The 13,139-nt window shown below is 38.3% G+C and overlaps 1 protein-coding gene across 12 annotated transcripts in view; it reads left to right on the forward strand.

Moving 5' to 3' along the window:
- Window positions 1-13,139, forward strand: part of ULK4 (unc-51 like kinase 4) — a 724,727-nt gene that overhangs the window by 56,806 nt on the left and 654,782 nt on the right. For all 12 annotated transcript variants that reach the window (XR_008996028.1, XR_008996026.1, XM_057497578.1 and 9 more), the window contains one exon: window positions 2,000-2,078. Coding sequence is in view for 10 of the 12 variants with exons in the window: in XM_057497578.1 (XP_057353561.1) it covers window positions 2,000-2,078 (79 nt within the window). In the remaining 2 variants the exon portion in view is untranslated. The remainder of the gene's footprint in view (window positions 1-1,999; window positions 2,079-13,139) is intronic.

Consider the following 13,139-nt stretch of genomic DNA (forward strand, 5'->3'; position numbering starts at 1 on the left):
TTGTCTCTTGTTTCTTCCTTTGTTTTGATGTGTATTTTGTATGGTACAAGTACTGTAACACCTGCTTTCTTCCTATTGTTTGCATGAAATATCTTTTTCCATCCTTTCACTTTCAAGCTGTGTATGTCTTTGGGTTTGGAGTGAGTCTCTTGTAGGCAGCATAGCATATAGTGGGTCTTGCTTTTTTATCCATTCTATTACTCTGTGTCTTTTGATTGGTGCATTCAGTCCATTTACATTTAGGGTGATTACTTATGTGTACTTACTGCCGTTGTAGGCTTTGGATTTCTGGTTATGCAAGGTTCTAGGCAGCTTCTTTACTATCTAACCGTCTAACTTTACTCAGTTATTATGTTCTTGTAAACACAGTCTGATGATTATTTCTCTCCCTTCTTACTCTTCCGCCTCCACTCTTTATATGTTAGGTGTTTTATTCTGTACTCTTTGTTTTTCTCTTGACTGGTTTTGTGGAGAGCTGATTATATTTTGTGTTTAGTTGGTATTTGGTTGGTCTACTTTCTTAGCTGTGGTTTTATATTTTCTGGTGACAGTTATTTAGCCTTAGGCGTACTTCCATCTAGAGCAGTCCCTTTAAAATATATTGTAGAGATGGATTGTGGTAGATAAATTCCATTGTTTTGCTTATATGATAATTGTTTAATCCCTCCTTTAAATGTAATGATAATCTTGCTGCGTATTCTTGGTTCGAGACCCTTCTGTTTCATTGCATTGAATATATTATGACATTCACTTCTTGCCTGTAAGTTTCTGCTGAGAAGTCTGATGATAGCCTGGTGGATTTTCCTTTGTAGGTGATCTTTTTTCTCTCTGTGGCTTCTTTTAATACTCTGTCCTTTTGTTTGATCTTTGCCATTTTAATTATTATATGTCTTGGTGTTGTCTTTCTTGGGTCACTTGTGTTGGGAGATCTGTGGATTTCCATGGCCTGACTATGTACTTCCCCAGATTGGAGAAGGTTTCAGCAATTACCTCCTGAAAGACACTTTCTATCCCTTCTTCTCTCTGTTCTTTTTCTTGTAACCCTATAATGCGAATATTGTGCCATTTGGATTGGTCTGAGTTCTTTCAATATTCTTTACTTCATAGAAATCCATTTTCTCTCTGTGCCTCAGAATCTTTGTATTCCTCTTTTCTAATTTCCATTCCATATACTGTCTCCTCTAGTACATATAATCTGCTTCAAATCCCTGTGTTGTATATGTAATTTCAGACACTGAATTCCTTTATGATTGAATCTGAGTTCTGAAATCTTCCCTGAGTTCTTGAATATTTTTCTGAATGTCCATGATCATGTTTATTATTTTTATTTTGGAATTTCTTTCAACCAGATTGATGAGTTCAGTTTCACTTGGCCCTTTTCTTGATGTCATATTTTGGTTTGAACCAGGTTCCTTTGATGTTTCATATTTGTATGTGGCACCATTTAGTACCACTTTCTGGGATTGCACTGCCCCTGGAACGATGTCTGTGATCTTATGGGAGTGGTCCTGGTGCCCTGTTTTGTGAGGCCTGTTCTTTTCTTCACGTGTATGCAGTTTGGTGCAGCCTTCTTTCCTGTTGCTCTTTCAGGCTTAGTTGTATTAACTATATTTTATGTGGTTTTGGAGGAGGCCTCTTTCTCCCACCTCACTCCACCACCTTTAATTCTGCCAGCCCTGTTCTCTAGGCTGTTTTGAGTCCCTGGCATGGGGCCCAGTTCAGGCTTAAAAAAATTTTTATTTTCCCTTTTCCTGTTAAAGTACAGTTGTTCAATTGTTGTCACTGCTACTTGTAGCATTGCAGAGGGTGTTGCTGTTCATTGCTCTCTCTGTTTACGAGGGGCATTTCTCTGGGCCATATACATGGGGATGTGTATGCATGTTCTATCACATTGTATTTTTGTTTCATTTTCGTTCTCATGATTACATAGTGTTACTAACTGGGGTTGGTTTCCTTGGTCCCTACATCTCTTCAGAGCCTTTTCTTTCTCCATTTACAGACGGGCCAAGGTTGCTCGGGTGATTGGTTTACTAGCCTCACACACAACTGAGCTTCAAGAAAATACACCTGTTATTGAGGTAATTTCTTTTATTACTGAAATGTTATAAATAATGAAATAATTGTTCTTTATTTTAAAATTTAGAACATGCAGCTTTCGTTGACTTTCAGTTACATTTTCTTTGTGAAATTGTGGCAATGTTTATAAAATAATCTCAGTAGACCTTTATGCTTAACTTCAGCTTCTTATTTACAACAGATGCTGTTATGAAAGGTGGTATGGTGGATTTACAAGGCTTGTTGGCTCTGTTTGTAACTATTTTAATTTTTGGATAAGGCTTGTTTCATTACTACTTTTCTGGTAGCCTACCCAGCATTTTATTATAATCAGTATATTTTCTGGTTGAAGCACAGGTCATAATTCAAAGTAAAATCCTTTTGGCTTTTTACCTCCAATTTATTGTTTTTCTTCTCACCATTTGTCACTTATTTCTGACACTTATTTCCAGCGTGTAATTGCTGTGCATACACTAAAGATGTTTTCAAATGTCAATCATTTCTTTCAAATACTGATACTGGGAAGCTTTTCTTAATTAACTAGTAATTCCCAGTCTTACAAGATGAAGGGTACTGTTGTGCTGTCTCTTGTACCAGAAGAATGTCAAGAGTCAAAACAGGTGAAGAGAACCAGGAGTTTTAGGGTGAAGGGCATGAACTCCTGAAGGAAGGAGAAAGTGGTGGGAAGAGAGGAATTTGTAAAGGTAGAGCCTGGTTGTCATGTATTTGGGGCTTTAAGAGGAATTGTTTTGCCAAGTACTGTCTAATAGAATTTTCTGCAGTGATGGAAAATGTTCTGTATTCGTGCTGTCCAATACCATAGCCAGTTGCTGGAGTGGTATCTCTCGACTATCCAGGTGGACATGAATGGGGTATTAACTTAGCTCACTGCATTTCCTCTGCTTGTAAATTCCATCTCTATTCTTTGCAAACTGTTACATCTATGAGCTCCTGAAGAAAATATAACTAAGTCTAAACTGTTCCTTTCTTCTTTCTGGGACCAAGAAAAATGAATTGTGACCCATGTGAAGTACTGATGATACAGAACTTGGCTATCAGAGATGTACAAACTAGATTCCATCTAAAATGCCAAGCAGATTGGGCAGTTTCACTAGACAGAAGAAAAGGCTTAGGAGCTGAAACTGGGGGCTCCTCCTGATGACTCCGAGCAAACGGATCTCCAGTGTAATACAGTGGCTATAGGATATTAAAAAGAATTTAAAGAAAATGCTAAGACAAAGTCTGACATTCTAGATGGCTCTCCTGGATAATCAAAATAGGCAGTTATTTGTCAGGAGCAGTGTGCTATGAAGAAAGAGCCCCTGAATGTAAAATATGACTGTTGAATTAAAATATTCAATAGATGCAGTAATAAATAGGATGAGTACCTTACAAAACTGTGTTAGTGAATTTCAAGATCAGTTGGATGAATTCTCTTAGGATTCAGAAGAAAAAGAGTAAGGGTAAAGATTATAAACTAAAAAAGGCATAAAGTTAATCGCAGATTTATTTGGTGTTCAGTATGGTAGCCACTAGCCAAAAGTACCTATTGAGATTTTGAAAAGCATTTAGTCTGAATTGAAATGAGCTGCATGAGTACAACATGTACCAGATTTGAAGACTCAGAATGAAAAAATAATAAAGTGTCTCACCTGTAATTTGTGTTTATTGATTACATTTTCAAATGGTAATACTCTGGATACATTTAGATAAATAAAATATTGAAACTAATTTTACTTCTTTCTATTTTGTAATGTGGCTTCTAGAAAATTTTTAATGACTCATGTAGTTTTTTTTTTTTTTTTTTGATTTTTTTTTTGTTTTTTGTGAGGGCATCTCTCATATTTATTGATCAAATGGTTGTTAACGACAATAAAATTCTGTATAGGGGAGTCAATGCTCAATGCACAATCATTAATCCACCCAAAGCCTAATTTTCGTCAGTCTCCAATCTTCTGAGGCATAACAAACAAGTTCTTACATGTAGAACAAATTCTTACATAATGAATAAGTTACATGGTGAACAGTACAAGGGCAGTCATCACAGAAACTTTCGGTTTTGCTCATGCATTATGAACTCTAAACAGTCAGTTCAAATATGAATACTCATTTGGTTTTTATACTTGATTTATATGTGGATACCACATTTCTCTCTTTATTATTATTATTTTTAATAAAATGCTGAAGTGGTAGGTAGATACAAGATAAAGGTAGAAAACATAGTTTAGTGTTGTAAGAGAGCAAATGTAGATGATCAGGTGTGTGCCTGTAGACTATGTGTTAATCTAAGCTAGACCAGGGCAATAAAACATCCACGTATGCAGAAGATTTCTCTCAGAACAGGGGGGTTGAGGTTCTAAGCCTCACCTCTGTTGATCCCCAATTTCTCACCTGATGGCCCCCCTGCGACTGTGCCTGTCTTAGGTTGTTCCTCCCTTGAGGAATCTTACCCGTCTCTGGCTAACCAGTCATCTTCCGGGGCCATACAGGGAAATGTGAAGTTGGTAAGTGAGAGGGAAGCCTTATTGTTTGAAAAGGTTAGCTTTTTACTTCTTTGCATATTTATGCCCTGTGGCTTCTATGCCCAGCATTTGTCTTGAGGTATCTTTACCACTTGGAAGAATTATGATACTCCCCATGTAGTTTTGAATTGTATTTCTGTTGGACAGCCTTTGTCTAAAGTCAACATAATGGAATTTCCACAAGAAAATATCAAAGGAAACCGAAATAAAACATTCAAGAAAGAAATAATACAAGAAAATTTCACCTGGAGCTGAAAATACTTTCACCAAACATCATGCAATACATTGAAAAAAGATGCACATTTGGACCTATTTTAGTGAAATTTGTAATTTCAAAGAGAAAAAGATAACTAAAACCCAGGTCATAAATAAGTAAATGCAAGTTATATTTGCATTTAATTTATTTATAACATTAAAGGCTAGCAGATTCAGAAAACAGGGGAAATGGAACAATACTTAAGGGATCATATGACTTTAACTTTTTCTGTACATCCATCATGTTGCCTACATGTGAGGACAAAAGAGATTTACAGAATTTCAGAGACTGAATTTCAGCAACATTTCTAAAAAAAAAATCAAGTTTTAAGGTAAATTAACAAATATAAACATTGAATTCATTGAAATTTAAGTCTAAATAGCTGCTAATGTAAAGTGTAATCTGGAAAAAATGGATTCTTGAAAAAAATATATTGTTAAAAAATAACATGGAAGCAAATTGTATATTTTTTAACAAAGATCTGAAAGGGCAGGAGAGGAGAATAGGAAAGTAAAAGGCAAGTTCTTTTGTTTTATTAACTGAATGTTTATTGAAGGCCTCTTATGGGCATGGCACTGTGTTGCATGCAGTAAGACCATCATTCCAGACAACTTCTAGAAGAAATTCATAGATGCTGTTTTATTCTTGACACAGATAATCTATTAGTCTTGGTTTTGATACTCTTATTCCTTAACAAGTATTTGTCGCCACTTGTGTGTATATATAAGGTACTATCTAGGTGATGAGGCCACAGGGTTCAATAAGATAGATAAAAATCCCTGTTTTGGTAGAGCTTGTGTTCTGTGAGGATAGAGATAATATATAAAATGCTAGGTGGTGAGAAATGCAATACAAAAGATAAAGCAGGATGGTGGGGTTTGGGAATGATGAGGTGGCGGCAGCCCTGTGACAGGTTGATCAGGGAAAGCCTTTGGTAGAAACATCTAAGCAGAGACCTGAATGGATTGATTGAACAATGGAACATTTCCCTTAGTCCAGGGAGAGTGTTCCAGGCAGGGTGAGGAGTGGATGCAGAGGATTAGAGATAGGAAAGTGGTTGGCATGTTCTGAGGAACAATCAGGTGAGTGTACCTGGAAGTGAAAGAGGGAGACTGGTCAGAGATGAGGTTATTGAGGCAGCCGGGGCCAGGTCATCCAGAGCCTAATAAGCCAGGGTCAGAACTTGGAATGAGATGGGAAAGCACTGGAGGATTTTGAGCAGAAGAGTCCCCTGATGTGGCTTGTATTTGATAAGGATCGCTCTGTTACAAGGACAGGGGCAAGGTAGAATCAGAGAGACTGGTTTAGGAGGCTGTGGTAGTTTGGATGAGGGATGGTGGTGACTTGGATCAGGTTTATAGTGGTGAATATAGTAAAAAATGATTTTATTCTGGATTTGTGTTGTTTTCCCTAGATAAATTTTTGAGGAGTGTTGACAGATTTGCTGATTGCTATGATATTTGAAGGCAGACTTTAATAACCAAGTTTGGTATTCAATATGAAAAGTGTTGAGGCATCAGAGAAATATATATCAGAACCAAAATGAAATATCAAGATACCAGATTGGCAAAAATTAAACAGCCTCACAATCCTAAATCTTGGTGAAAGTACTGAGCAGAAGGAATGCATGTTTATATGTTGCTGGTGGAGATGTAAATGGGCACAGCCTCTTGAGAACTGCTTGGTGAGATCTCTGAAAGCTGAACAAGTATCTACCTTGTAACCAAGCACCCACTACCCTGTACCGAATGTACCAAATGACATGTACAAAAATAGATATCACCGGCAATATTTGTTACAGCTCTAAATTTGAAATAACCTGTTTGTCTTCAGCAGTGGAATGGACAAAGTGTTTCATTTACACAATGGAGTTTAAGTAGCATTGCTAATAATGAATCACAGCACTGGGCAACAAGCCTGAATGAATCTCATAACCAGAGACAGTTGTCTGACATCTACAGGACATTTCTTGGGAAAGACTGACCTATATGTTCCATAAATGCCTTGGGATTGTGATGGCTCTTGTTTGGAGGGTTAGCTCCCCTTGGTGCTAGACATGGTGAGGAGAGGTGTATATATGTAGGAGTCGTGTAAGGTCTGGAGATGAGGAGTACCTGTGACCTAGAGTCTGGGGAATGCAGGCTGGAGGCCAAGGCTGGAGCTGAGGGACTGCAGACTGGCCATGGGGTCGTAGGGCTGCCTGTGGCTGTGACTGGAGACAGCACATTCTGTTGCTGTAGGAGTTCTCTCGGGTCTGGACAGGAGCCAGGGGCCTGTCTGTCACCCTAGGGGAGCGTGCAGCTCACCCCGCCTCTGCCTGTGCCGCTTCCGCTGCCAAGGGTGTCTGACCCTGTGGTGGTCGGGCTGTGCGGTCCCCGTGCCCACTCAGGTTGAGTTCTCTGGTCAGGGCTCCCTCTCTCTGGAGGGCACTGTGTGTTCTCCGAGTTGTCACCCAGCTTCTGTTGCTGTCCCTTGTCAAACACTGCGTCCCAGGTGCTGCGTCCACTGTCAGTGTGGGTGTTAGTTCTTGAGGCTCCTGTATCCTTCATTCCTGCACTGCTCCTTTTCTGGGTGTGTGCTGATGTTTCACTGATTTGAGGTAAAACTTGGGAAAATCATACTTTGTGGTTAAAAAAATTAATTCATTTAGCTGTCAGGGAAGCTATTTTGAATTAAACACTATATTGTGAACTAAGTTATGTTGAATACTGAGGAATTTACAGAGTAAATTGAAACTGTGCCAGGTGCTCCTTTATGGTGCCATCTTTTGTTATTTTTTACACTTTTTAGTTTATTAATTCCTGCTATGAGCAATTGGCTGCAACAATTTAGGTAGCCTCTAGAGGTCACTCAAGCACTGCAAAGTTTACAAAAAATTTAAGAATTCATCTTTTCACTATAGAAAGAAGCAGGCCTAGCAGGTATATGATAGCTTCATTGTTTCCTTGTCTTGTTTTTGTTTTTGCTTTGGTGGTTTTATTCCACTGGTGATCATTACTGTTTGAGATTAATAAAAGCCATGACAATCTCCAGAAAAATGCTGTCATTTCAGGAGATTTGGGGACGCTTTGGGGCCCATTGGTGAGCTGAGACCAGGTTTCTGTAACACTCACAATTGGGTGTTCCTAGGTAATTTTTTAGTAAATCATGAATAAAATTTCAAGCATGAGCCACATCCTGATTTCTCTGGTAGGTTTGCTACCAATGGACAATAAAAATTGTGGCTGAAGATCCTATAGGCTATTTCAAAGATATAGAACCTTATTTTAAGAATTCATGTTTGTATCCCACAGTGCCTAGCAGACAAATAACATGTATTTCAAGCACCGAGTCAACGTCTGAAGGGTTTAATAAGTGATTAAAAGAATGGTAGGAAAGTATAATTTGTTATGAAGATACAGAAGAGATGGAGAAAATCTGTTTTACTATCCTTATAATTTAAATCTCTTTCATCTTAGCCTATCATCAGTGGTTACAGGAAAGAGCTAGTCATGATCTCTTGTGTGTATTTAGAAGCATTTGTAAAATTATTTGTATTTTCTACAGAAGAATATAGCCAGTTTCTAAGCTTTTCCTCCTAGATAACACATTTACCATCCTGAAATTATTGTGGTTCTTATGTGTAATTATTTTAAAGAAATATTCCTTATATTATGCTACGTACATTTTGTCTTAAACATGCAGTGGATATATTTTAGGAAATTGAATATAGAACCATTAAATTTAGAATTGGAAGGAATAGTGACAGACATTCTAGTTTGAGCCATTAAACATTTTTATTCTTGGAAATTTTAACACACATAAAAGTAGGGAGACTAGAATAATGAGATCACTCACTTCCAACAATTATCATCACTCTGCCAATCTTGTTTGTCCATCTTATCTCTCTCTCTCCCTCAGCTCCCCATCTCATTACCTCCCTTCTTCTCCCTCTTTCCCCCTCTGTTCCTCCGTCTTCCCCCATCCCTGCTCCCTTTGCCATAGTATTAAAAAAAATTCCAGAGAGGATTAAAGATGGCATGAGAGGTGAGACAGAGGCTTCCTCCTAAAACTGCATATAATACGAAAATTAATACAACTAATCCTGAAAGAGTAACAGGAAAGAGGACTGCGCCAAACTGCATACACCTGGAGAAAAGAATAAACCTCATGAACAGGGTAACTACCAAAGCTGTGTCCAGGTGGGACCTGAGCCCCTCCCCCACCCCAGCTCAATGGCGGGAGGAAGGGAAACGGAGTGGGGAGGGAGTGGAGGCCTGGGACTGCTGAATAGCTAACTCTGGAGATCTGCTCTGGGAGCACAAACCTACATTTCATGGTGCTTTCATGATACTCTTGCAATTAGGGGATTGGAAAGCTAAGACAGGCAGAATTCCTTGAGAGACTGAGATTCCAGCTGCTTGTGGAAAGCAGGGATCCATATCCAGCTGCTCTGGGACAAAAGAAAGGCGGGTAGTCTGAGAGACTTCCTAACAAGGAAGCCCGTAGCAAGAGGGCTGCTAAAGGGGCAGGGATTGCACAGAGCTTACTGCTCAGGAGAAAGGACAGGTAGACAAAATTGTCCAGGTGCACTCTGCCCAGCAGGTTGGGAGCTTTCCAGATCTTCAGGTGCTCCAGCTTCCTGGCTGGCTACACAGCTCCAAAGAACCCCTCCATGATATGCAGCCTACTGCACCTTTCTCCCAGGCAGCCCCACCTGGCTCGCAAACTGGCAAAACTCTACCCTGGTGTTAGGCCAGCCACAGGGAAGGTCTGTCTATAGTAACTACAAATGCAAAACATAGAGGCTTATACCTGTGTGCTTGGCCCACTGGCTCAGGCAGTAGAGACAGGCATAGCAGCCGGGAAGCAGGAAACAGCTCTTTCCTACCCCCCAGGCAACAATACCACTCCCCTGTGACCCCCAACATTGCTTCAGGAGCTGAGCAGCTCCAGAGAGTAGAGCTTCTGGGCACTAGAAGGCACGATATACAAATATGAAATGCCAAAGGAACCTGGTTCAGAGTAAAATTAATATAACTCCTGAGAAAGATGACATGGACCTCATGACTCTTCCTGAAAGGGAGTTCAAAATAAAAATCATTAACATGCTCATGGAGGTATGGAAAAATATTCAAGAACTCAGGAATGAATTCTGGTCTGAGATCTAATTGTTGAAGAGCACAATGGAGGGTATTAAAAGCAGACCAGATAAAGTGTAGAAGATGATAAATGAAATAGAAACCAGAGAAGAGGAATACAAAGAAGCTGAGGCACAGAGAGAAAAAAGGATCTCTAAGAATGAAAGAATATTGAGAGAACTGTGTGACCAATCTAAATGGAACTATATTCACATTATAGGGGTACCAGAAGAAGAAGAGAGATGAAAGGGGGTAGAAAGTGTCTCTGAGGAGGTAATTGCTGAAAACTTCCCCAATCCTGTGAAGGAGATAGACTCTCAGGCCATGGAGGTGCACAGATTTCCCAACACAAGGGACCCAAGGAAGACAACACAAAGACATATAATAATTAAAATGGCAAAGATCAAGGATAAGGACAGACTACTAAAAGCAGCCAGAGAGAGAGAGAAATAAGATCACATACAAAGGAAAGCCCATCAGGCTATCATCAGAATTCTCAGCAGAAACATTACAGATCAGAAGGGAGTGGCATGATGTATTTAATGCAATGAAGAAGAAGGGCCTCAAACCAAGATTACTTTATCTGGCAAGATTATCATTTAAATTTGAAGTAGGGATTAAACAATTTCCAGATAAGCAAAAGCTGAGAGAATTTATGTCCCACAAACCAAACTACAGTGTAGTTTGGAGGGATTGCTATAGATGGAAGTGTTCCTAAGGTTTAATAGCTGTCACCACAGGTAATAAAACCACAGTAAAGAAAGTAGAAATGCTAATTATTAAGCAAATGCAAAATTAAATTAATTATCCCCAAAGTCAATCAAGGGATAGACAAAGAGTACAGGATATGATACCTAATATATAAAGTATGGAGGAGGAAGAAAAAGGAGGAGAAAAAGAAAAGAACCTTTAGATTGTGTTTGTAATAGCATATTAAGTGAGTTAAATTAGACTCTTAGATAGTAAGGAAGTTAACCTTGAACCTTTGGTAACCACGGATCTAAAGCTTGCAACAGGAATAAGTACATACCTACCTGTAATTACCCTAAATGTAAATGGACTGAATGCACCAATCAAAAGACCTAGAGTCACTGAATGGATAAAAAAACAAGACCCATCTATAAGCTGTCTACAAGAGACTCACTTTAAACCCCAAGACATAGAGAGACTAAAAGTGAAGGGATGGTAAAGATGTTTCATGCAACTAAGAGGAAAAAGCAGGAGTTGCAGTACTTGTATCAGACAAAATAGACTTCAAAACAAAGAAAGTCACAAGAAACAAAGAAGGACATTACATAATGATAAAGGGGTCAATCCAACAAGAAGATATAACCATTATAAATATCTATGCTCCCAACACAGGAGCACCTATATATGTGAAACAAATATTAACTGAATTAAAAGGGGAAATAGAATGCAGTGCATTCATTCTAGGAGACTTCAACACTCCATTCACTCTGAAGGACAGATCAACCAGACAGAAAATAAGTAAGGACACAGCGGCACTGAACAACACATTAGAAAAGATGGACCTAACAGACATCTATAGAACTCTACACTGAAAAGCAGTAGAATACACATTCTTCTCAAGTGCACATGGAACATTTTCAAGAAAAGATCATATACTGGGCCACAAAAAGAGCCTCAGTAAATTCAGAAAGATTGAAATTGTACCAACCAGTTTCTCAAACCACAAACATATGAAACTACAAATAAATTACACAAAGAAAATGAAAAATCCCACAAACACATGGAGGCTTCACAACATGCTCCTAAATAACCAATGGATCGATGACCAAATAAAAACAGAGATCAAGCAATATATGGAGACAAATGACAACAATAATTCAACACCACAAAAATCTGTGGGATGCAGCCAAGGCTGTGCTAAGAGAAAAGTACATTGCAATACAGGCCAATCTCGGAAAGAATAATAATCCCATATAAGCAGTCTAAACTCACAATTAATGAAACTAGAAAAAGAAGAACAAATGAGGCCCAATGTCTGTAGAAGGAGGGACATAATAAAGAGTAGAGCACAAATAAATAAAATTGAGAAGAATAAAACATTCGAAAGAATGAAAGCAAGAGCTAGTTCTGCAAGAAAATAAACAAAATAGATAAACCCCTAAGCAGACTTATCAAGAAAGAAAGAGAGTCTACACACATAAACAGAATCAGAAATGAGAAAGGAAAAATCATTATGGACACCACAGAAATACAAATAATTATTAGAGAATACTATGAAAAATTATATGCTAACAAACTCGATAACTTGGAGGAAATGGACAACTTTCTAGGAAAATACAACCTTCCAAGGCTGACCAACGAAGAAACAGAAAATCTGAACAGACCAATTACCAGCAATGAAGTTGAACTGGTATTCAAAAAACTACCTAAGAACAAAACCCCTGGAACAGATGGCTTCACTGCTGAATTATATCAAACATTTAGTGAAGACCTAATACCCATCCTCCTTAAAGTTTTGCAAAAAATAGAAGAGGAGGGAGTCCTTCCAAACACATTCTATGAGGCCAGCATTACTCTTATACCAAAACCAGGCAAAGACACCTCAAAAAAGAAAATTACAAACTAATATCCTGATGAACATAGATTCAAAAATACTCAACAAAATATTAGCCAACCGAATTAAAAAATACATAAATAAGATCATCCATCATTATCACATAGGATTTATTCTGGTATGCAAAGATGGTAAAACATATGAAAATCCATCAACAACATCCACCACATCAACAAAAATAAGGACAAAAATCACACAATCATCTCCATAGATGCTGAAAAAGCATTTGACAAAATTCAACATCCATACCTGATGAAAACTCTCAAAAAAATGTGTATAGAGGGCAAGTACCTCAACATAATAAAGGCCATATATGACAAACCCACAGCCAACATTATACTTAACAGTGAGAAGCTGAAAGCTTTTCCTTTAAGATCGGTAACAAGACAAGGATGCCCACTGTCCCCACTTTTATTCAACATAGTACTGGAGGTCCTAGCCATGGTAATCAGACAACACAAAGAAATAAAAGGCATCCATATTGTCAAGGAAGAAGTTAAACTGTCCCTGTTTGCAGATGATATGATACTGTACATAAGAAACCCTAAAGAATCCATAACTTCTAGATCTTATATCTGAATTCAGCAATGTTGCAGGATACA

The sequence above is a fragment of the Manis pentadactyla genome, chromosome 1, assembly GCF_030020395.1.
Source record: "Manis pentadactyla isolate mManPen7 chromosome 1, mManPen7.hap1, whole genome shotgun sequence".
Lineage (NCBI taxonomy): Eukaryota > Metazoa > Chordata > Mammalia > Pholidota > Manidae > Manis > Manis pentadactyla.